General features: G+C 42.5%; 1 protein-coding gene across 2 annotated transcripts in view; it reads left to right on the forward strand.

Moving 5' to 3' along the window:
- Positions 1-23,353, forward strand: part of LRRC7 (leucine rich repeat containing 7) — a 399,545-nt gene that overhangs the window by 169,207 nt on the left and 206,985 nt on the right. For both annotated transcript variants that reach the window (XM_075936231.1, XM_075936230.1), the window contains exons 6-7: positions 10,198-10,287; positions 17,551-17,607. In XM_075936231.1, coding sequence (XP_075792346.1) covers positions 10,198-10,287; positions 17,551-17,607 — 147 coding nt within the window. The remainder of the gene's footprint in view (positions 1-10,197; positions 10,288-17,550; positions 17,608-23,353) is intronic.

The following is a 23,353-nucleotide window of genomic DNA, read 5'->3' on the forward strand; positions in this document are numbered from 1 at the left end:
CGCTTTCACTCTTCTGGCACCCTCAGTGGAACTGGCACCTTTGGCTTCCTCAGTCTCTACTGGAACTTCTTCATCACTGGATGAGGTTCTCCCACATCCTGATGACCACTCCCAATATTGAAACCTTCTCTGTCACATAGCAGCTGCCACCAACTGTCCACTGCCCCCACAATCTAATTCTGGATATTTTGCAGCCCCCTGGACCTTCTTGTACTGCCTTGTCCATGCACGATGTCATCCTCCAACCAGCACAATGTCCATATTCTGGCCTCTTGCACTCTCCCCTTCCCCCCTGCAAAACACACCGAGCATAGATATTTTGTGCCAACTCACAGTACAAGCTTCTTGTTTTCCCTCCCACCACCAAATTCCTTGGTGGTACAGATGATCTTAGAATGTGCCTATCAGGAACATTTTTGTCTAACCCTTCAGACCGGGCAGAGAAGAAGTATTGTGTGTAAGGTCTGTTCTTCACTGGGCCTCCAGTTCTGCAGTGCCAGTTACCAGGCCTTCTGGGAAAATAAGACTTTCTTTCCTGTACCAAGTTTGGGGATTTCTACGCCTTCCTGATAAGGCACCAGGCTTTCAACACCTCATGGCCAAGGGAAAATTAATTGCCAAGGTGACCTTTCAAGATGTAGTTGATGCTATTGATACTGAGCCTCCACCTCCCTGCCTTCTGGAATCATGCTCTGCCATGACTCTTGGCTGCAGTCCAGCAGTTTCCTGAAGGTGGACCAAATCACACTAGAGGGACTTCCCTTGCAATAACCAAAAGCTTTTCAGAGGCAAAATTGATGATTCTTTTTCAAGGAGTATCCCTGTAGGTGCTCCACCTTAAGTGTCTGAATGCCACTGAACACCTAGTTGGAGGTATTTGTCTGCACGCATGGAGCAGATAGCACACGTGGTGCCACTACTACACATGCACAGCCAACCATCCCTTCAGTCCTTCTCTGCTGCCAGTGATGTTGGTTGGAACTGCAGTTGCTCTCTAGTTTTTTACAGTTCATCATAAGTTAATCACCATACTACATAACTTCCCATCTGCTAGGCTGGCCCTACCAATGGACCCAACCCTCATGGACCCTGCGAAGATAGTATGGCAGATGCCAGTGACAATCTCAGCAGTCTGCAAGAAGTCAGACTATAAATACTACGTTGCTCCACAGGATGCTAACTTCTTGTTTTCCCATTCATCCCATAACTCCTTAGTTGTAAATGCAGTTAATCGGAGGGGAAAACAGAGTATGGCTAGAAACTCACCTTACAACAGGGAGTGGAAACGCCTGGACCTCATAGGGAGGAAAGTCTGTTCCTCTGCATCTCTACAACTCCACACACCCAACTACACCACAATCTTGCAAAATACACATATCATATTTTCGAGCAACTATCACATTTTATTAGCAGCCTTCCAGAGGACAAAAGAGAACAGTTCAGGGCAAATATAAATGAAAGCACCCTGATTTCCTGCATAGCCCTAGAAGCTGCCTTATATGCCTGTGATACGGCATCTCATTCTATCACGATGGCCGTTGTGATGAGGAGGTCATCAAGGCTTCATCCATCAGGGTTTCCTTGAGAGGTACAGGCCATGGTGGAGGATCTTCCTTTCCAGGGTTCCTAGCTCTTACGGACACCACCAATGCGTTGCTCCACTCTCTTAAAGACACCCGAGCCAGGAATGCTTGGTATTCATGTCTCTGCAGAAAAATGTAAACAGGGAAGATTCTTTATTCAAAGATACAAACCCATGCCATTTAGTTAGGCAAACAAACATTTTGACAACAGGAGACAACTCCAAATGAGGCAGAGACAAACCCTTGACCAGCCCTCTACCTCTCAACCCTCAGCTTCTAGGAAAACATTTTGAAGGTCAGGTTGAGAGTCTGGTAACACCTCACTGATTTAGACACCCATAAACCCACCTACTTTTTCATCAGCATCTAGCACTCTTTACCATCAATGGTCCTCCATCACAACTGACAGATGGGTACTGGGCAGTATAAAGAGTCGATACTGTATCCACTTTTCTTCTACCCCCTTCTTCTACCCTCTCTCCCCATCCATCTTCAGGGACCTATCTCACCAGAGCATTCTCCTCCAGGAGATTGACCACAAGCTCTACCTAGGGGCTATAGTACCCGTACCTCATTGCTACAGAGGCAAAGAGTTTTATTCCCACTACTTCCTCACAATGAAGAAGTCAGGGCGATGGAGATAGATTATCCATCTCAGGAAGCTCAACCAACACAGACAATCACAACAGTTCAAGATGGTCACCCTATCCACTCTAATTACTGTCTTAAAAAAAGAGGACTGATTGTCGACTCTTAACTACCAGGACATGTATTTCCACGTATCCATTCACCCAACACAATGGAAATACTTCTGATTAGCAGTTGACAATGCACACTTCCAATTCACAGTGCTACCATTTGGACTTGCCACATCTCCAAGGATCTTTTCAGTCATTGCCATCCATCTCCACAGACAGAGGGTCTCCATATTTCCTTACCTTGATGACTGCCTGATTAAAGCAAACACAAGTCAAGAAGCAGAGAACTCAGTCTTTCTAATTAGGGCTGTTTTCCAGACAGTCGGTTTACAGATAAATCTCTCCAAGTGCAAACTCCAGCCAGCTCAGAGAATGGGGCTTACCTTGATTTTGTGGAGATTGTAGCTTCTCTCCCACAACAAAGATTTCAGACTATATAGACCCAAATCAGTCTAAGAGTTCCCCAAGGACTTGCCTCCAGCTACTAGGACACATGGAAGCAGCCACTTCAGTAGTGCTGCATGCCAGAAATCCATGAAATCCATGCAGCAGTGGCTAAGGACGGTAAACTATGCTACAACAGCATCAACATATTAGTATCAATCCCAAACAGGATCAAACGTTCCCTGGACTGGGGGGGTAGACCAAAGAAACGTGTGCATTCGAGTACCTTTTCACAAACGATCCGCATCCATGACCATGACAACGGATGCTTCTGTCCTGGGTTGGGGAGCACACTCAAGCTCACTCAAAACTCAGGGATGGTGGTCTCCATAGGAATCCAACCTGCACATAAACATATTAGAGCTCTGAATTGTATTTTATGCATGCCAGCATTTTCTACACCTCATACAAATCTTTACAGACAATCAGTCAGCCGTGTATTACATAAGAGACAGGATGGAGCCAGTTTCTACCATCTGTGCAGGGAGGCTGTCTATCTTTGGACAAGATGCATTGCACATGGCATCCATCTACAAGTCTCTTATCTATCAGGCAAGGATAGCCTCACTGTGGATGACCTCAGCAGGAATTTCAACTCCAATCACAAATGGGAAATGGACCCTCAAATCCTCCATCAGCTGTTCAATCACTAGGGTTTCCCTATGGTGGATTTGTTTACAACCAATGCCAATAAGAAATGTTCACAATACCGTTCGCATGTGGGCATTGGCATGCACTCCTTCGGGGACACATTCACAGTAATTTGGAATGCACCACTTCTCTACTCTTTCCCTCTTTCCCCCCAATTCCACTCCATGATTGAGTAGTCAACAAAATAAGGTTGGACTTAGCCACGGTGATCCTCATCGCTCCAGTTTGGCCCAGGCAGATGTGGTACACTTACCTGCTTCAGATGTCTAGAGGAGGTCATGGCAGCTTCTGTTGCTTCTCCTTATTCTGACATATGAGGGCAGCTGAGTCTGTTACCGATACCTACAAATACTTCTCCTCCGGGCATTGGCTAAGATCCTCTGTTGTAACCACGTGTGCTCTGCAAGAGCCATGGTGGCTTCTACAGCTTACCTGCATAACATACTTCTCATGAACATTTGTAGATCCGCAACATGGCCTTCTGTTCATATGTTTGCTAGACACTATGTTCTTAATAATTACCTGTCCCATGATACTAAGTTTGTGCACACCATTCTAGCAGCTATGCATGATACTAATTATCCAAATCACCTGCCTCCGATCTCAGGTACTGCTCCTTAGTCACCTAAGATGAAGCACCCACAGGAACATTCCTCAAAGAAAAAGAGAGGGTTATTCACCTTGTGCAGTAATGGAGATTCTTTGAGATGGTTGTTCCTGTGGATGGTCCCCACCTGCTTTTCCTCCTCTCTGCTTTGGGCTGATTGTTCTCCTTTTGCGGCAGAGAAGGAACTGAAGGGATGGTTGGCTGCGCGCTTGTAGTAGCAGCACCATGCATGCCATCTGGTGCATGTGTGCAGCCTACCGGAGGGAACTGCTACCAAAAATCTGACTAGGCACGCAGCGGTGCCCAGACACTTAAGGTGGAGCACCCACAGAGGATGGAGCACCCACAGGGACAGCCATCTCATAGAACCTCTGTTACTGCACAAGGTGAGTAACCCTTTCATCCTTAAAGGAATGGAGGGACGAGGGGGCCACAACTTCACTTGCTGGACTTCTATGCCTCCTATGACTCACTCTGTTTTCATCAATGATGTCTCACTAATGAGCTGGAGAGTTCACTTGGATGATTGCATGGTGCCATGATCTCTGGTGCACCCTGAGAGGCAAGGATGCATATCAACATCCTAGAACTACTTTGCCTGCCAGGCCTTTCTGCTACTCTTCCATTCCCAGAATTTCCAGTTGTTCGACTACCGAACAGTGGTTACGTATGTCAACAAGCTCTGTTATACCTTCCTGCCTATTCCCAAGATTTCCCAGATCCTGAACAAGATCTGTTGGGATCAAGCAGTGTTGTATCACCTCCACATGGTGTATCAGTGAATTGGCAGCCATGATGGTGGAACTATCCTTCACCATCTTCTACCTATGCCTTCACCCCAAATTCTTTTCCAGTTCGATCTCACTGATCCAGCTCAACCATTGTGCTCACTTACTCACCTTCTAACCTAAGCTGCATGCCTCTTCCATGGAGTGCATGCTTCTCTGCCTTGATGTCTGCTGAGAACTAGCCTTCTACTTCCAGCACACCAACGACTTGCACACCTCCTCTTATCTCTTCCTCACCATTACTGACCACTATATGACCATGCTCTCTCATTGCATCCCACTGGATCTCCAGCTGCATTGTGCACAGTTAGGCTCTTTCTTACTTGCTTTCTTCACTCCTTTCTTTCTGGTGGGGGTCACAAGCCACTCCATGTGGGCTCTTGCTCTCACATCAGCTTTCCTTGCAGATGTTCCAGGCCAGTTGTTTCTCAATCCAAATCTTTACCAACCATTGTACCGTTGCCCCTGCCACAGGACATAACTATTTGCTGCACCATCCTTCAGATGGGGAAGTCAAAAGGGCTTATGTAGGTCAGCTCTGGCATGCCAAGCAAGTTGATCCAGCCCACAGAGGCCCTGCCACTCTCCTCACCCCCAGGCCAATCAGAGCCTGGAGGTGGGGCGAAGCATGCAGAGTCCCTTCCCATCTGACCCCACCGTGCAAGGAATGTGAGGCACTTAGAAGAGTCACGCACTCCTGGCAGGGCAGGAGGAGACTTCACATGTTCTCCTCATTTTGGCCTGGGAGTGGGGAGTGAGCATGTGAAGTCTCCTCCCGTCCTGTGAGGGATGCCGCACTTCTTAGCACTGCACGCTCCTTGCAGGATGGGGGCATGGTGGGAGGAGACTTTGTGCACTCCCCCATTCCAGGCCAATCAAGGCTTGAGGGCATGGGGAGCATGTGAAGTCTCTTCCCGCTCTGCAAGGGGCTCAGCGTTTAAAGTCAACCGCCAGCTGCTGCCCCGGCAGGAACAACTGGTGGTTCTCTCGGGGGCGGGAAGGAAGACACTGAAGACTCCCCCACCCCCAGACCAATCAGGGTCTGTGGGTGGGGAATCATGGAAGTACCTGGCCCCGCCACTTCTGGGGCAGCCTAGGGCCACTTCAAAAATTTCTGAAGTGGCCTCTGGTCAAAAAGTATTGCCCACTCCTGCTTCAGACTAATTTCTGGAGAGCCATCATGCCCTCCTCTCCATTGAATACTGCTCACTATTCTCCTGCATTTAGAATCCCCATAGGGACCATCACTTGAAGAAGAAAGGAATATTAGTTACTGTAAATGGAGTTTTTTTGAGATGTGTGATCTCTACCTGGATTCCAATCCCACTTGTCATCCTTTCTGCTCTGGGCTTTGCTACTGTCTGGTGAGAGGAAACTTGAACAGTGTCAAGTCTCTGAGGGAACTGGAGCAACATCAACTCTTGTGACCACTTGAAGCCTCAGATGGGCCAGTTGACACGTATGTCGGTCTTACTATGAATACAGGCAACTCCTGACTTCTGACCACACTACCTATGACCCCCCGCATTTACAATTGCCTTGCTTGAGCCCAGCGTGGCCTGTCAAGCTCACCTTCACAGCGAGCCACAGTTTGTGCCGTGCCACTGGCTCCAGGAGACGTGGAGCTGCCTAATACCTGGCACAGCCCTCGGCTGGCTCTGGGCCTGGCATGCTGGGGACTGCAACTCCCAGGAGGCAAAGCAGGCCAGGAATGGAACCCCCATTTATAACATTGCACCTGTTGGAAATAAGGGTTCGGCTTACGACAGCTCGATTTACGACGGCTCTCCAGAAACCAATTAGGTCGTTAGTGCAGGAGTCACTTGTAGTTCCAGCTCCAACGCATGGAACACATTTGAAATCCAGATAGGGCCCACACATCTCAAAGAATCTCCAGTCATAGTAAGTGATCTTCTCTTATTATTCTTTCAAGCTCCCAATCCTGCAAAGTTTTACAGCTAAGTATGCTGAAAGGTCTTTGGGAGGGTCAGGATCCAAATTATAAGTTTAGGATTTTCTAGTTTTCCCCTGCAAAAATTGATAACATAAACATATGAAATAATGTTGAATACAGTATTCATATTGTTTTTTATGCTTGAGTTCATCAACTGCTACAAGACTGGAAGCATAAGTAAAAGGAAAAGTCATTTTCAAGCATACATATACAGATATATCAAAATGAATATGTACAGGCAGTCCCCGACTTACGTCAGATCCGCACTTACGAACGGGGCTTTTCTCGCCCCGGAGCTCGCGGGTGGCGGGACCGCCCAGAGTGCAGCAGTCCCGCCACCGCATCCTCCGGGGCGAGAAAAGCTGCTCCGGGTCTCCCTGGTGTGCTGGGGGGAACTCCCCAGCACAGCAGGGAGACCCGAGCAAAGCCGCACAGGCAGCGCGGTCCCCCGCCTCTGCGGCTTTGCTCCTGTCTCCCTGCACAGCAAAGCTCCTGTCTCCGGGGCAAAGGAGCAAAACCGCACGGGCAGCGGGGTCCCGCCGCCTGTGCGTCTTTGCTCAGGTCTCCCTGCTGTGCTGGGGGGGACTCCCTTCCAGCACAGCAGGGAGACAGGAGCAAAGCCGCAGAGGCGCGGGACCCCGCCGCCTCTGCGGCTTTGCTCCGGGTCTCCCTGGTCTGCTGGGGGGAGGGGAGGCACAGCTAGTGCGCCCCCCCCCCCCAGCAGACCAGGCTTTTGTTGTGGACGCCTAGGGTAGAGCAGCTGGGGTGCTGCCGGGTTGGTCCTGGGGGGACCTACCCAACAGCGCCCCAGCTGTTCTGTCCCAGGCTCCAGATTCAGCTGCTGTTGAAACTGATCAGTGGCTGATTCCAGGAAGCTGGGGGCAGAGCAACTCTGCCTCGGGCTTCCTGTAGTCAGCCCCTGGTCAGTTTCAGCAGCAGCGGCTGAATCTGGAGCCAGAGCCAGTTCCGAGTTACGTACAAATTCAACTTAAGAACAAACCTATAGTCCCTATCTTGTACGTAACCCGGGGACTGCATGTACACATTTTAAAACCTCAAATATGGGTGTGAGTTACTAGCTAGTATGCAGGATATGCAGCAGATATGTGGAGAGCTCCTTAATTTTCTGTGACATTCAAATTAATGGATTTTATTCACTGCATAGCTGCAGAATCAGTATCTAAAACTATGGTATAGGTTCTGTGCAAAGTAGAAATAATAGCTGGAATATTGGTATTAGCATTTTTTTCAGGTGCATATTAAATGTAATTTCTTCTTTTACGATATATTTGTATAATTTCCTGCAGTAGATTTTATTGTCCAAAATTTTGTTCTAAAATTGCATTGCAATTTTAAATGTTCTTTTAATGATTGGATATTTTAAAGTCTGTAAATGTAGCTTTCAGATTAATTTTTAACAGAAAATGCAATGGATCCTTATCTTATGATTTACTTAGAGGCTACATCTACACTGGCCAGTCTTTTCAAGAACATATGCAAATGAGCCGCCATTTTTGCACAAGACGCTTTTGCACAAGAAGGAGCAATCTACACTGCTCCTTCTTGCGCAAAAAACCCCTCTTGAGCAAGAGTGATTCTGCTGCTTATTTTCAGGTAGAACTGCTCTTGTGCAAGAGGAAGCTTTTGCGCAAGAAGGAGCAGTGTAGACTGCTCCTTAAGCAAAAGCCCCTTGCACAAAAAATGGCAGCTCATTAAGTATGCAAATGAGGTGGGGTGATATTCATCACTGCACCTCATTTGCATATGTTCTTGCTCAAGACTGGTCAGTGTAGATGTAGCCATAGTGTATTATGAAGGTACTAAAACGAAACACTGATGTAAAGAAAAGGTTAACTCCTGTGTTAATTGAGTTATTTTTCCAAGGATCCAAAATTCATTTCTGTATTAATCTGAAACCTAAACCTGGCTATAAGTTAAATAATTCATTTTGAAAAATAAGTGCCAAATATTGAAAACCTTTACTTATGTAAGTAAGGGCTATCACGGGAATCAGGATTTCTCCAGTCAAGCACCATATAGAATATATGATGTATTAGACTGTTGCAAAATGAATGTTCATTTAATAATTGCAAGATTATAGCGTCACAGTAGAAAATTGTAAGAGATAATATATTTGAGCTCTTTGATAGTTTGTGACATTGTTTGGCTTGGCACTTATAGCATCCTTTCATTTTTCTGAAGTATACTAAGACCCTCTATTTAATGTGTTTGATTCTACGTGGCATTAAATACAATGGCTCAATCCAGCAAAACAGTTATGCATGTAATTAATGTTAAGTACATGAGTAATCCCATTAAAGTCAGTGGCTAAATGCTTAATTTTCGTATCTCAGAATTTAAATCATGCACTGTTGTATGCTATTTCCTTGGATTGCCTACAAAAGTACCTAAATAGCTCTATTCTACCCAAACAGTGACTGGATTTGCATGCTACCAGGTTGAAAATATTATGCATTCTGCAACCTCTTGCAGCTTTAACACTGCCATATAGGAGTGAATTCCTTTTTCCTCCAGCAGGGGGAGTCCCAGGCAAGCATAGTTTATTTTGTGCCAGTCTCTCTTGCCTATATCTAATGCAGGGGAATGCTTTTCTTTTATTTAATTGGTTTTGTAGCACTACTTTTTGAAAGCATCTTTATGGCAGAATCTATAGTACCATTAGTGTTCCACTTCATAGCAAAATTATGCTAAGGCTATTTGCTTTATTGCAGTATCCAGAGCTGACCTGTTAATAGTATGAAGAAGCACAGGAATGCATTGAATAAGGCTTCTGATAGAAACTAGACTACAATGCACTTACAAAAAAACTAGTCAACTAGACTCAAATACTTCCCATATTAACGAAAGTGTCCATACAGTTTAATGTATTAGAGGTTCTACATGACTGTTTTTTTCTCAATACAAATTATCAGCACAATCTGAAAATATAAGTTGCAAGTACCTAATAAATTCATTTACTCCATTGTAAAGTAAAAGAAAAATATTGCCACCTAGACTTTATAGCACAATGGTCACTGAGCCTTTCATGTATGTACAATAACAGTACTACCTTAGTAATCAAAAGACATGCTATATCATAGAGAAATTGAGCCCTATTCAAGAAGTTATGGAAAGTGAAGCACTGAGCATATGCTCACCATTTCAGTAAAAAAAAAAAAAATCTTCTGATAAAAAGCTTCAGGTAGGACAAGAGAGAAGGATGAAGCTTCCTTAATGTGTCAGGCACATAAATTTCATCTTGTGACAGTAAGAGGGAAAAGTTCTGTGCTATTTGTTTTAATAACACAAAATTGCCATCTGTAACAAGTAATTCAATAAATTCTTCTTCATAAGCTGTGTAGCTAAGGAGTGTGAGGGTGGAGAACTTATCATGCTACTCCTTAGAGATTTACTTTTACATTGTTGCTATAGCAACCCAGATTCCAGGACTAAATCTTTAACTCCTTTTTAGGCTGCCAGATGGTTTCACTCAGCTTCTAAACTTGACCCAGCTGTACCTAAATGATGCCTTTCTGGAGTTTCTTCCGACAAATTTTGGAAGGTAAGAGTTAATTGTTAAACCATATTACTGCTTCATAAGCAATTGATTTAGTTTTTTAAAAAATCATTTAAAAGTGGTATGCATGAAAAACAGAATATACATAACTGTTAGTCCCTGCAATCCAGTTTTGATGAATGGTCAGAGGCAGGAGTGGATCTGTGTCAGCTGAGAGGTTTGGAAAGAGGTAATGAGTAATAAGGAGCTGTTAAGTGAGTTAGGAAGAGATGGATGTGAAAAGAGGAGAGGTGCTAAATTAGGGTGTGTCTAGACTACATGGCTCCGCCAACAGAGCCATGTAAAGTAGTTTACTCTACATAGTCAATGAGGTGGGGATTTAAATAATCCCCACTTCATTAAAATAAAAATGGCCGCCGTGCTGTGCTGACAATCAGCTGATCCGGCATAGCGCAGCAGTCTAGACGTGGCACAGTCAACAAGGGAAGCCTTTGTTGACTGCTCCTGTAAGCCTCATTGTATTTGTGCTTCTCTTTGCTTGTTCTTGACCTAAAGTGACTGCTACGTTATGGCCAAAATGGCAGAACGAACAAATTAGGGCTTGTTCAGGTAATACCTGTTTCTGGTGGATCCCCCTGCTGAGGAATCCAAGGACTGTTGGTAAGGAAGAAAGAAAAAAATTAAGTAAGTATGACAGAGTGAGCAAAGTAAAGATGTGAATGTGAGAGACAAAGAATAGTGATAGAGATGTAGCCGTGTTAGTCTGGTGAAGCTGAAACAAAATACAGGACTATGTAGCACTTTAAAGACTAACAAGATGGTTTATTAGATGATGAGCTTTCATGGGCCATCTTTTTTTTTAAATTGTATCCTTTGGTATATATGGTTGTGACTATTTTCTTCCACTATTTGATCTGAGGAAGTGGGTCTGGCCCACGAAAGCTCATCATCTAATAAACCATCTCATTAGTCTTTAAAGTGCTACATAGTCCTGTATTTTGTTTCAGAGACAAAGAAGAAAGGGAGAAAAAGGAAGGTACAGTAGTCTGATTCACATAGATATAGAGAAGAAATGAGCAGGGTAGAAAGAAGACAAACCTGAGAAAATATTAAAAAAAGAAAAACCAGGAGGTGGGAAAACCCCCAAGAAATACAAGAGAATTTGGAGCAGGAGATGCTTCAGATCTCTTCAGACACATAGTAGTAAATATGGATGTTGGAAGTGTGCTATAGCACACTTTGCCTTTGGAAACTGTCTTGAAGATGGCTAGCTCATTGACCTGACAGTGGCTGCATAATTCTTTGATGCTTTGTGGTAGATGACAGACATTAGCATTAGCTATGATTGACCACACAGTAACTTGAATGATGTTTGGATTGAACAAAACATTACTGTTTGTTGTTTCACTTCTTCTGTCCTGTTCTCTGGGTGTGCAATGGGGCCACTCTGATGACTGCTGAGAGGGGCAGGCTAATTTCAAGATATTGCCAGCATCTGTGTTTGGATTGCTACTTCAATATAACCAATTGTTGACCCAACCCTGAAGTCCAGATTTTAATAAATCTCCTCTCATATCAAGGGAAGTTTTGTTTGAGTAAGGATTACAGGATTTGGCCTTGTTTTATCATACTTAATGTATATGTGTCACGGCTCACAGGTCATGACCACACTTAGCTCCTGGGCAGAATCCCCCTCTCTAGGGCGGCAGCCCCTTCTCAGGGAGTCCACTCCAGTGTGGTGACCCTCTGTTAGGGTGCCTACTGTCAGCTGGGGGGTCCGTCCCTCCACCTCCGGGACGGTGCCTCTCAGGGCCTTCAGCACACCTGCCTCTGCCATGAGCCCCTTCAGGGGGTCTGCTCCCAGAAGAAATAGTGCCACCCCATTCTCTAGACCAGAGCAACTATCAGCCAGCACAAAGCAGAAGGGTTTATTGAGCTTTAAACACAGCAACGGATCTCTCAAGCCAGTAGGCCTGGGCCCTCGGCCCCACACGTCAGTCTCTCCTGCAGCCAGCTGAACATTGCCTGCTTTGCCCTCAGTTCCCCAAAAAACAGCCCCCAGTCTCCTAGCGGAGCCTCCAATATTCCCAGCAACAGCCCGTCTCCAGTCCATTGTCTTCTCCCCGGGTAAGAGGGTCACCTGGCCCCTCTCTTCTCTGCCTCCTCTCTTTCGTCCAATGTTCTCCCCTTGCTGGGATCAGCAGGGCTGGTTCCCTCTCTGTAGCCCATTGTCTGTCATCTGGCCAGAATCAGCTGTGTCCTCTAAGCAGGGCTGGGGTAACCAGGGTCCCAGACACCACTGCTCCATCTCTGAGCTGTTCTCTGAAACAACAAACTCCCCACCTTTGTCACATTAAACTAGTAACTTCTGGGCACTGAGTGTCCCCCTGTATGCAACACCCCCCTTTAAACCCCCTAAAACTCCCCACTTCCTCACAACATGTACTAAATATAAAGTCAATTACCTTATGAGTTGAGAATGTAGAAAATGTGATAAATACACGGTGATGTGGAATAAAGGTTTTATCAGTATGAGTCTGAATGATCATATTATTCATGAGTGGTGAAGCTACAAGTTACTTGTGATTATAATCTCAAATGAATGCTGGCAAAACCTTTCTTTTTTTTGTAAGCTGCAAAATATGTTTCAGAAAAAAATATTTTTAGCAATATTTTAGATTGTTTATTTTAAAAAAAATTGGAGTATTTTCTGTTATCATCTGCATTTAATGTTGGTTGCGTTAGTTACCATGAGTCCAACTGTACAGGTTTCAGAATGAACCATAAAAGCTCTGATAATAACTGAAAATAGTTTTTCTATAGATAAAAAAATCATGACTTCAGTCTACTATCTTCAGAAGTAAATCTGGGTCTCATAATAGCGGTTTTCAAATATCTAAAAGGGTGTCACAAGGAGGAAGGAGAAAATTTGTTCCTCTTGGTTTCTGAGGACAGGACAAGGAGTAATGGGCTTAAAGTGCAGCATGGGAGGTTTAAATTGGACATTAGGAAAAAATTCCTGTCAGGGTGGTCAAATATTGGAATAAACTGCCAAGGGAGGTGGTGGAATCTCCCTCTCTGGAGATATTTAAGAACAGGTTAGATAGACATCTGTCAGGGATGGTGTAGACGGAGCTTGATCCTGCCTTGAGGGCGGGGGGCTGGACTCGATGACCTCTCGAGGTCCCTTCCAGTCCAATTATTCTATGATTCTATGATTCTATAATCTGGAAACCTCTCTTTCCAATGGTATTAAAACTCTTTTTCTTACCCTGTGCGATAATGAGGTATTGAATTTTAAGCTGCTACATTTCTTGTACTTCAAAACATTCACCTAGAACTGAATTTTACCAGTCCTGGGCTTTGGACAGGAGTAATTTAAGAAAAGTATGGGAAATCAGAGGAAGAGTGCTCTGTTTTGAAATAAATGCTGTGTAGATGCTCCCAATTTCGAAATAAGCTACACAATTAACGTAGCTCAACTTGCGTAGGTTATTTTGAGTTAAGCCTTGTTGTGCAGACACACCCTTAGAGAATTCTGTTGTTTTAACTTAGCACAGGGTGATGCTTACTGGTTACGGTTAACCGGCAGGTTTGGAGTAGTCCCCCACTTGCTGCAGGGAAGATTGCTCCAGTTGGGCTAGAGCAGCCTTTGTCCACAGCAGACCCTCCCTTGTATGCTGCAGACAGGGGTACTCCAGCTCAGGTAGAGTAGTCCCCAGTTGTAGCAGGCCTGGCCTGGCCAGAGCAACTTCTGCCCATTTAAGAGGTTAACCAGTTGAACATAATGTTTAACCAATTAACTGATTAAACAGGATTTTACATCCCTGTTAAAAGTAAAAGTTGTACTTTTTGGGAAAGAGATGAGAGGGACTGAGGCAGGGATGTTAAATATCGAGTAGTTGACTAATCGAATAGTTAATTAATTTTGCATCAACGATTTGATTAGTCGATCGGGTACCTCTGCCCTAGAGCTGTTGCTGCACTTTAAAGTCGAAAGCACTGCATGGAGCTCGGGTTCTCCAAGCAGCGCTGCCGCTTTGAAACACTGTAGGTAGCCTGGCATCAGGCTCCACACATTTCAAAGCAGCAGCGCCACACGGAGCCCAGGCTCAGCAGGGGAGTCCCCAGATGTTCCCAGGCACCATGCAGTACTGCCGCTTTGAAGTACCCTCCTTTTCCCCCACCTTGCTGCCTCTTTCTGATAGAGGTGGCAAGGAAGTGACTAGTCAACTATCCTGTCGACTATCTGTTAAGCATTTGCTTATCACATAGTCAATTAGTCGTTCATATCTTTAGACTGAGGTGGTGTTGTTTTACTCCTGTTTTCTAGAAGACACAACAAGATAAACACAGAAGGAGAAAGAAAATAACAGCAAAGATAGAAAATGCAGCTTGTGTCTCTGTTTTGTTGACTCTCACTTGCAACTTACTTCTGGAGAATCACATGGTTTTATCAGCCACTCCTAGATATGGCAAACTTGTACCAGCATTGATTGTTTAGATTAGTGGTTCTCAACCAGGGGTCCATGGCCTTTTGGAGGGCTGTGAGCAGATTTCAGGGGGTCCTCCAAGCAAGGCCAGCATTAGATTTGCTGGGGCCTAGCAGAAAGCCAAAGCCCCACCTCATGGTGCTAAAGCCTCATACCCTGAGCCCTGCTTGCTACCCCTTATAACAGCCCTGGCTTTTATATCCAGAAAATCTCTGGTTAGAGAATTGCAGTTTAGAGCCTCTTTTTGGTCACGCGCTGATAGTACTGTTGCAACATATATAGACCTAGTCAGTTAAGCCAGACTTGTGTTAGACAGAAGGAAAAAGGAGAGAGATGGAAAAGAAATAAGGTAGAGAATGAAAAGGACACATTTTAGAGACTGTCAGCTATTAACATGGGTCACCTTTGTTCATTCATCTGTATTTTCCCCATAAAATCTCTTTTTTAAGAACCTGAAAAGGGTGTATTGAGTGGAATAGCCCATCCTCTGAATCTTTTGTCCTAATTAGGAATCATTTCAGACACAGTAACTTTAATTAATTGATTTCTGGTCTCACATTGTTCTTTGTGTACCAGGCATGATTGTAACACAGTCTTTGAACTATATCAGTAGAGCTTTTTGTTAGAATTAATTCAGTCATTCTGTCTCTTTTTTGCACTGTGTCCCATCTATGTTTGTTTTAATAGGTTACCATGACATCTTGTGAACTTTCCCTTACTTTTTACAGTTGAACTTACAATTAGCCTTTATTTGCAGGCCCCATTATCACAACAGTTTACACTCCATGGATTCTGTACAGCTGGATTGTAGGCCTTTGGGTCAGGAGTAGAGGTCTATGTTTATCTCTTGGCTCCTCTACACTTTACCATTGGGGTTAATAATGGTCTACGATTTAAGAGCCCAGGAATAGTGGCATGATTAGAAGTCAATTGAAGTAAAAAGGAGGCATTTGATGGTCACCATTTCTGAGCACTGGAACAGGCCCTTAAAGCCTGGTCCCTGAACCCCAATTTTATGTGTCTCTGTTTTGTGTTGGTTTCCTACTTGTGAACTTACTGTTCTACATCAAAGGGTGTGTGAGTATTCATAATTTAATATTTGTTTAATGTTTTGAAGATGCAAATTACTGCAATATGTATACCCTAATTCAACAGAGCACTTATGCTCATTATTCACTGTAAACTTGTGCTCCAACCCCATGGAAACCAACAGGAATTTGTACTGGGGCAGCAGTCTGTCTATGTTCAGTCAGTTGTAAGCCCAAAAATGCATCAAGAAATTGTGAGCTCTTCAAAAAAATTGTGTAAACATGTGAACAGTCGTTCAAAATACCATGCATCTGTGTAAGCGCTCTAAATATTTTAAACAATTTTAACCCTTTTACATGGGTACTTTGGATTTTCCAGACCAAAATCTATTGCCAGTAATCAAATCTGATACAATTACAGAACTGGATATATTTCTGGTAAATTAAATTTCACCATAATTTGACCTCTGTGAATAATCAGCAAAAGTTGATTTAGAATTATTTACAGCAATTGACACGTGATAGTACTTTCCAGATGTAGCCTGGGAAGAAGCTCTAGTAAAATTTGGATGGGTAAGGCTTACCAATCTGACCAGAAATTCTAAGTTCATCCTCTTTATCCCTGTTTATAATGCAGTGGAACTATAAGATCCACATCTTGAGGGCTAGCAAGCGGTCAACAGCAACCACATCTTAACTCAGGAAATAAAACAGAAAACAATTTTATTGCTAAAGGGAAGACAGTGATAATAACCACAATGAATATGGCAGCAAGAACACAGATTACTTAAATTCCTTTCCCAGATGCCATTAACACAATTAAAACTTATCTAAGTATACAAAGAGTAATCCTATAACAATATTTCCTACCCACAAGATCTTAATACCCCCAAAACTACGTGGGGAAGGACCAGCCTTCCTTCACCTGAAAGGCCTTGAAGTAGGTGGTAGTGAATTCCTAAAAGCAAACTTAAGCAAAATTAAAGAAGCAAGAAAGCAATAAAAATATAGAATAGATATAAGTATTTGGTTTCTGACCTGAAAAGATAAAAACACTCCGGCGTGGGCTCTGTCAGCAATGGCTGAGGCAGCAGCCCTGATTTCCCAAATCCCTAGGCCTAAATACCCCTTTTGGCACCAAAATGTTCCAGATGTTCAACCTCTTGTCCATAGTTGGGCTTGATACTCTTAAGATTTCTGAGGGTACTATCTCTAATTTGAGAAAATACTGGGGGAACTCATAAATATGCATCAAGTATGACTGGTACTTTTGTTGGGTGCCCTCCCAGAATTGCTAAGGAAAGGCGAGAACTTGCTATTTTGACTTGGACATCTGTTGCCTGTTTATATAGGAAGTTCAGAATGGCAGTTATCACCAAGTTAGCAGATTTTCTTTCAGATTCCGAGCAAAATTTAAAAAGATAGCCTATTGCACCAACCACGAAACTCTTGCCTCACATATCCTATGGAAAATAACAAGAAAAACATCAATTTTTAACTATACTAACTACCATATTTCTGCTATAAGCAATCACACAGAAAATTACTCTGGCAGGTACCTTGTGTTCCAGCTTATATAAATATATAGGAAAACAAAATAAGATAGAACAGCTATCATTTAGTAGGCTACACAGCAGAGGCTGGCCATGTACATGAAAATAATATGAAGCAAATTAATGGCTAAATTTTTTTGTATTGAAATAAACAGTACTCCAGTAATTCTTATTGGTTTCGGAAGTATTTTCTTACTTGAATGTATTAATCATGTTTTATATTGGTATTTCTAGACTTGTCAAATTGCGTATCTTGGAATTGAGGGAAAATCATTTGAAAACTCTACCAAAGTAAGTGTGACTGAATGTTTTTTTAACTAAGTTTAGTCCTGAAGTTCCCACACCGTGTAAAATATTTCCACTGATAACTTGCAATCTGGTTTAGTTATATTTCATGTAACTTATTTTTTCTGTTGTCTAAAGAAATTGTATTTATGAATATGTTAGACAAGATGTTGTTGTACATGCAAGTGGTGAACAAATTACACATGAAAGGGGGTGGTAAAATTAGGGTCATCATATCTCCTTGTGTTGAATATGGGGCTCTTGGTGAAATTACTCATATTCAAGCAAGTTCAACAACAATAAGAACTATGCAGTAGAAACATTGGAAATTAACATCAAGTTTATTGTGCCCCTGTAAAAATGAAATACTGCATAGTTAGAGTCTTACTGTTTACCTTCTTTAAGGCTTTAGCATTCACACAGGGAGGGTGACATGTGCGCACACACGCATACACATACACGTGCTTGCACACACAGACACACACTCTGCTGTACCCCTCTCTGACATGAGGAAGGAAATGACTAATCTGATGCTTCCTGCATGGTGGTCTGAGCCCTCCATGCCTGGCTGAGCCCATGGGACAGAACTGCCACTCCTGGTACTTGCACCACAATATGTGATATTCTTGAAGCAATATGTGAGAGGGGCATACAGGGTAAGAATGTGGTCAGCAGCAGCCTTTTGACACTGTGTGAGAGAGAAGTGCTTAGCTGGGGCAGAGAGATTTCTCTTTGCCAGTACTGTGTGGGGCTTTGGCACATGCAGGGCTCAGCTCCTCGTGGCTAATGCCTCAGGCCAGAGAATCTTGAGCTTTCCCAGTATGTTGGTCTAACCTGAGGCAGTGGGGGAAGGAAGGAGCTTGCCAGCCTAGCTGTTGGTGAGCTCAGCACTCTGGCCAGGGGCTGATTTTCTGCTGGGAACACCTTTCCAGGGAATGATATGAAGGAGCTTTGAGGTTAAGGGGGGGAACGCCAAAGCAGAGACAGGATAGAGAAAGGAGTACATAAAGGGCTGATATGTGAGCAGCAGAAGTGATACATAACTGGCCGCTGCGTAGCGCCTGCCTGCACACACCAACTTTTGCCACTCACAGCCAGTGCCATCCAAAAATGGGACAGGGGACAGGGCCCTGCTGGCTCAGTCAGCACAGAGCAGGCAAAGGGAGAGGCCATGCCTGCATGCTGCATCTTTGCTCTGCCATCAGCCTTGCACAGCCACCCCCACTGTCAACAACTGGACCCCCGCACGCTGTTGATAGGCAGGTGGGCAGCTAGTGAGAAAGGATCCAGCCACTGGCAGGATGCACTAGTACTGTTGCAGTGGGGATACAGAAAATATAGAACAATTTGCCTGATTTAAAGAAAAGGTTGTGACACCTGCAGAAGGGCTTAAATATGGGACTGGCTCTTTAAAAACTGGGCATCTTGTTGCTCTCAGTAAAACATTACTCCACAAATTAATGTACATAATCTAGTGTGCATCATTTTAAAATCTAAACAAAATCAGCAAATGAAGGATGCAGAAGTTAAGGCAAAACACTTGTGATCTTAGATGAGGCAACAATACTTTATTCCTAAGATAGCTAACTATTCGGCAATTTTTTGAAAATCAGTATTTATCAAACTTTACTATTGCCCCATTATATATTACTTAATTTACCTTACAGGCAGCACATATATTTTGAACATTAGAGATTTTCAGGGGAACATTTTGCATTTGTCTGTCTGACTACAGATCTTACTGCTTTCGGGGATAGGTATTTGAGGGCAGAATTTGTCGCTGGTGTTTTCTGAAGGAAGGTAACATTTTTCTGAGGTTGAAAGCAGATTTTAAGCAATAGTTAGGAAAAGTAATTTTTCTGTGTAAAGTATTTATTTCCGCTCTTCTAGAAATTATATAATTTTGGTAGAAGAAACGAGATATTATGCTATTATTAAAATATGGTCCCTGTCCAGCCAAATACCTATGCAGTTTTTTGGGGTTTATATGACATGGAAGGCTACATTTATTTGTATACAGTAGATCAATTTTGCAGAAGTCAGCCTCTTGTACAATGGACTAAAATAAAACCCAAATTCTCAACAGACAGGAAACTCCTGCAACAATGAATAACTCCTTGTAAAAATGCTACACAATCATCTATCCTTTCAGCTACTGATACTAAATTCATTTACTATCCAACTAATTTGTACAGTACTGTGTCTATTCATTTTTAACACCCACCCCACAGCTCTTGAATACCTTAATTAATTGAATCAATTACAGACCCAAAATGTCCATTGATATCAGAGGTTGTTTTGAGTGTACAAGAAACGCAAGATCAGTTCCCTCCAACAGAATTTATGTTATCAATGGTAGTCAGTATCTCTGGCCCAGTCCTGCTCCCACTGATGCCAATGAGAGATTTGCCATTGACTTCAGTGGCAGTAGGAGTGGGCACAATTGTTCGCTGTCACAATTAATGCTAGGGAATTGCATATTTTATTATAGCTTGTATAGGCTGATCTTATTGCATATGCCAGGGCTTATTGTACACAAGGAGCTTGTTGAGGGGAACATATGCATTCTACCCACACCGACACTCCCTGTGTACTGCCCTGCCATTCCTTTCTTTTTCAGATAGGAACTACACAATATCTGCCCACCATAGTCACTGTATGCTCCCATTCTCCCTGACATACTACCCGTATTTCCACTTTCCATCCATGCCAGTGGCTCTGTGTGCCAAACTTCTCCCATATCAGGTTACCTCACTCTTTCCCTCTTTTCCCCTATGTTCCCCATTTTCCTCATTCACCCATACCAGAATCCTCTTGTCTTCTCTTCACCAGGGATTCTATGTACCCTATTCTCCCCTATTCTAGGGGTCTCAATGTGGCTTCCCTTTCCCCATTAAAAAATCCTCCATTCTCCTTGCCCTTACAGGAGTGCGGTTTTATTCCCTCCTTTCAGCGCATGCCTCCCATTTTCCCCTGCCCCATACCAGAGTCCTGCAGTCTTTCCCCCACCTAGGGTTCTGGTGCCCTCCATGCCAGTGTCATTCATTCCCTCCATGGCAGGGGATCAGTGTGAACCCTCATTTCCCATTTCTCCCCAGCCTAATGACAATGGCTCTGTATGCCTTCCATTCTTCTTTTTTCCTCATTTCCACCTCACTCTTGTGCTAGTGTCTCTGACCTTTTCCCCATTTTCTCTCATCCATCGGGATTCTTCATGTCCCATATCAGTGTCCTCTGTTCTACTCCCATGCCAATCACTATGTACAAGCCTGAATTCTCCCTTCCTTTTTCACCATTAGTCTTCCTTATGCTCAGGAAATAAGTAATTAGGGCTATCAACATGTTAAACTCTATTAGGAAGATGAGCAGAAATGAGTTAGGAGTATTGTTATACTAGAAGACAATAATGAGTAGGTTCAGGAAATTCTTTGATCTATAGATAATTCTTAGATTCCAAAAGTCAGAAGGGACCATTATGATCATCTAGATTGACCTCTTATAAAATACAGGTCATAGAAGTCCCCCAAATTAATTCTTAAGGCACATCTTTTAGAAAAACATCTACTGTTGATTTTAAAATTGTCAGTGATGGGGACTCTCTACCATGGACCTTGGCAAATTGTTCCAATGACTGATTATTCTCACTGTTAAAAATGTATTCTCCATTTCCAGTCTGAACACCTAATTTCCAGTGTTATTATGGAGATGCTTGAGGCTGTGTCTATGCTAAACAGCTGGCAGAGCCTTCATGTTTTTCCCATTTTTCCCTTTTTGGTTTTCTGATTTTCACCACAGTCAATAGGCTTTCGGCTATTGATACTTAGAACATATCCCTAGAATTCTGCAACTGATCAGATGCAACATTCAAAAATTATTACATTATAGACAGGCAAATACCATTATTAAAGTTGAATGTAGGGTGTTTATAATCTTGGCCAGTTTTCACTATTTATTTATTTGTTTTTTTACTTATTTAATGAATTATACTTTATTGGCAAATTTCTAATTTCTTAGGATGGTGATTCTAATTAGAAGATTCTTACTGAAGTAGGAGCTTGTGTTCTCAATAACTAAATAGCTTCCATGATACAGAACAATGGAAAAATGCTTTTTGTAGGTTGATAGGTATAATTTTATTCCTAGCATGTTTCCATTAAATTACTTTATAAAGAAAATTATGTAGATTAGACATTTCTGATTTTGAGAATGCTGCACTGCTTCCTGTAAACAGTGAGAAAATTCTAATTGTCTATATATGTCCCCTGTTCTTTGCTATGGCAGAATATTTTGTCTGCTAAGAAGACCTAGAAATAAATAGTATTTCCTTATGTAAATGACTTATTTGAAGATTGTCGCTAAAACTAGAAGAGAAGTAGGAAATCTAGTTTAATGAAATGTTATAAGGTGAAATTCGCCTGATGTAGGGGACATTGGCAAAAGGTCATTTTTGCTTCACATTAGGACTATAGGTAGAACGGCCCTGTAAGGTTGTCTTTGTATCACCTTCATACCATAAAATAATTTTCTGTGTAACAGAACAAATTAGAGGCCCCAGTATTGTGAATTGGTCCCATTAAAATATAGGCTGCAATAGCAGCCAGGGGGATACTCTGCAACCAGCTGTCCTGTCCTCAGGGTAATGGGTGAATTCCATTTTATGTTTTGCTCAAATGCAGCACAGTTAATGGGGGTATATATAGCTGAAGAGCATAAGACCAATGGGTGAGTATCATTGGTGAAGTGCTTGAAATAGAGGGGATGAAAAAAGGGCACAAAGGGAGATGGGGGAATTAAGGGAATGCAGACTTTTCTGATGTTCAGAATGTACTTTAATATAGCTATACAAAAAGTTATCTGGATTTTTAATCTGTGGACTTGAAAGGTTTACATTTTCAAGCAGTGATTTGATCAAAGAATTTGGTGATCAAAATTGAGTGCAGTATTTAGTAAGAGAATCTGGTTGTAGATGGAAACTAGATTGATTCTAATGGAAGGCAGAGAATACAAAGAAGAGAAAAGAGGTTTTGAATATATATTTTTTAACATATTGTCTGATCATGCTTCCATTTAAATCAGCTTTTATTGTTTTCCTAATAATAGGAGCTGGATTGCCTCGATTTTTTTCTATTTTCATACTTAATATAACTTAGAAATAAACATTTGAGGTCTAGATATAGGCAAGTAGAAGATACTTGAAATTCTACATATCTTCACAGCTGTGTTTGATATTTTAAAGCAAACATTGGAATTTTTGGCATAAGTATTGAGGATTTTTTATTTTGTGTAGTTTAATTATTGCAAGATATCACGCAAATTCACAGTTCAAGATTTGTATTAAGTTAAATGTATCCAGGATAATGGAATATAAAGACATATTAAGTTATTTGCATTAACTGTAACTTGTTGAAAAGTAGATAACTATGCAAGCAATAAATCCCCAGAATGTTTATTTACTGCAAATTTCATTAAAAGCTCAGTGCTTTTTTTCCCCATTGTTGTTTTAAGATTATCAGAGAAGGACTGATGGTATCTGAAAGCAGGTCCAAACGTTCAAGTTTTTTCCTGTATGCTTTTCTGATGGAAACTAGTGACACATTGTGCAGTAAATAATTCAGCATCTTTTTTTTCCCCACAAACTTTTGACCACAGTCAGAATAATATATGAAACTGATCTGTTGTATGTGGATAAATAAATACCTTACTTTCATTTTAAAAGACAGTATTTTGTGTTCCTGTCTTCTGTCTACATTAA

The sequence above is a fragment of the Pelodiscus sinensis genome, chromosome 9 (genome assembly GCF_049634645.1).
Source record: "Pelodiscus sinensis isolate JC-2024 chromosome 9, ASM4963464v1, whole genome shotgun sequence".
Lineage (NCBI taxonomy): Eukaryota > Metazoa > Chordata > Testudines > Trionychidae > Pelodiscus > Pelodiscus sinensis.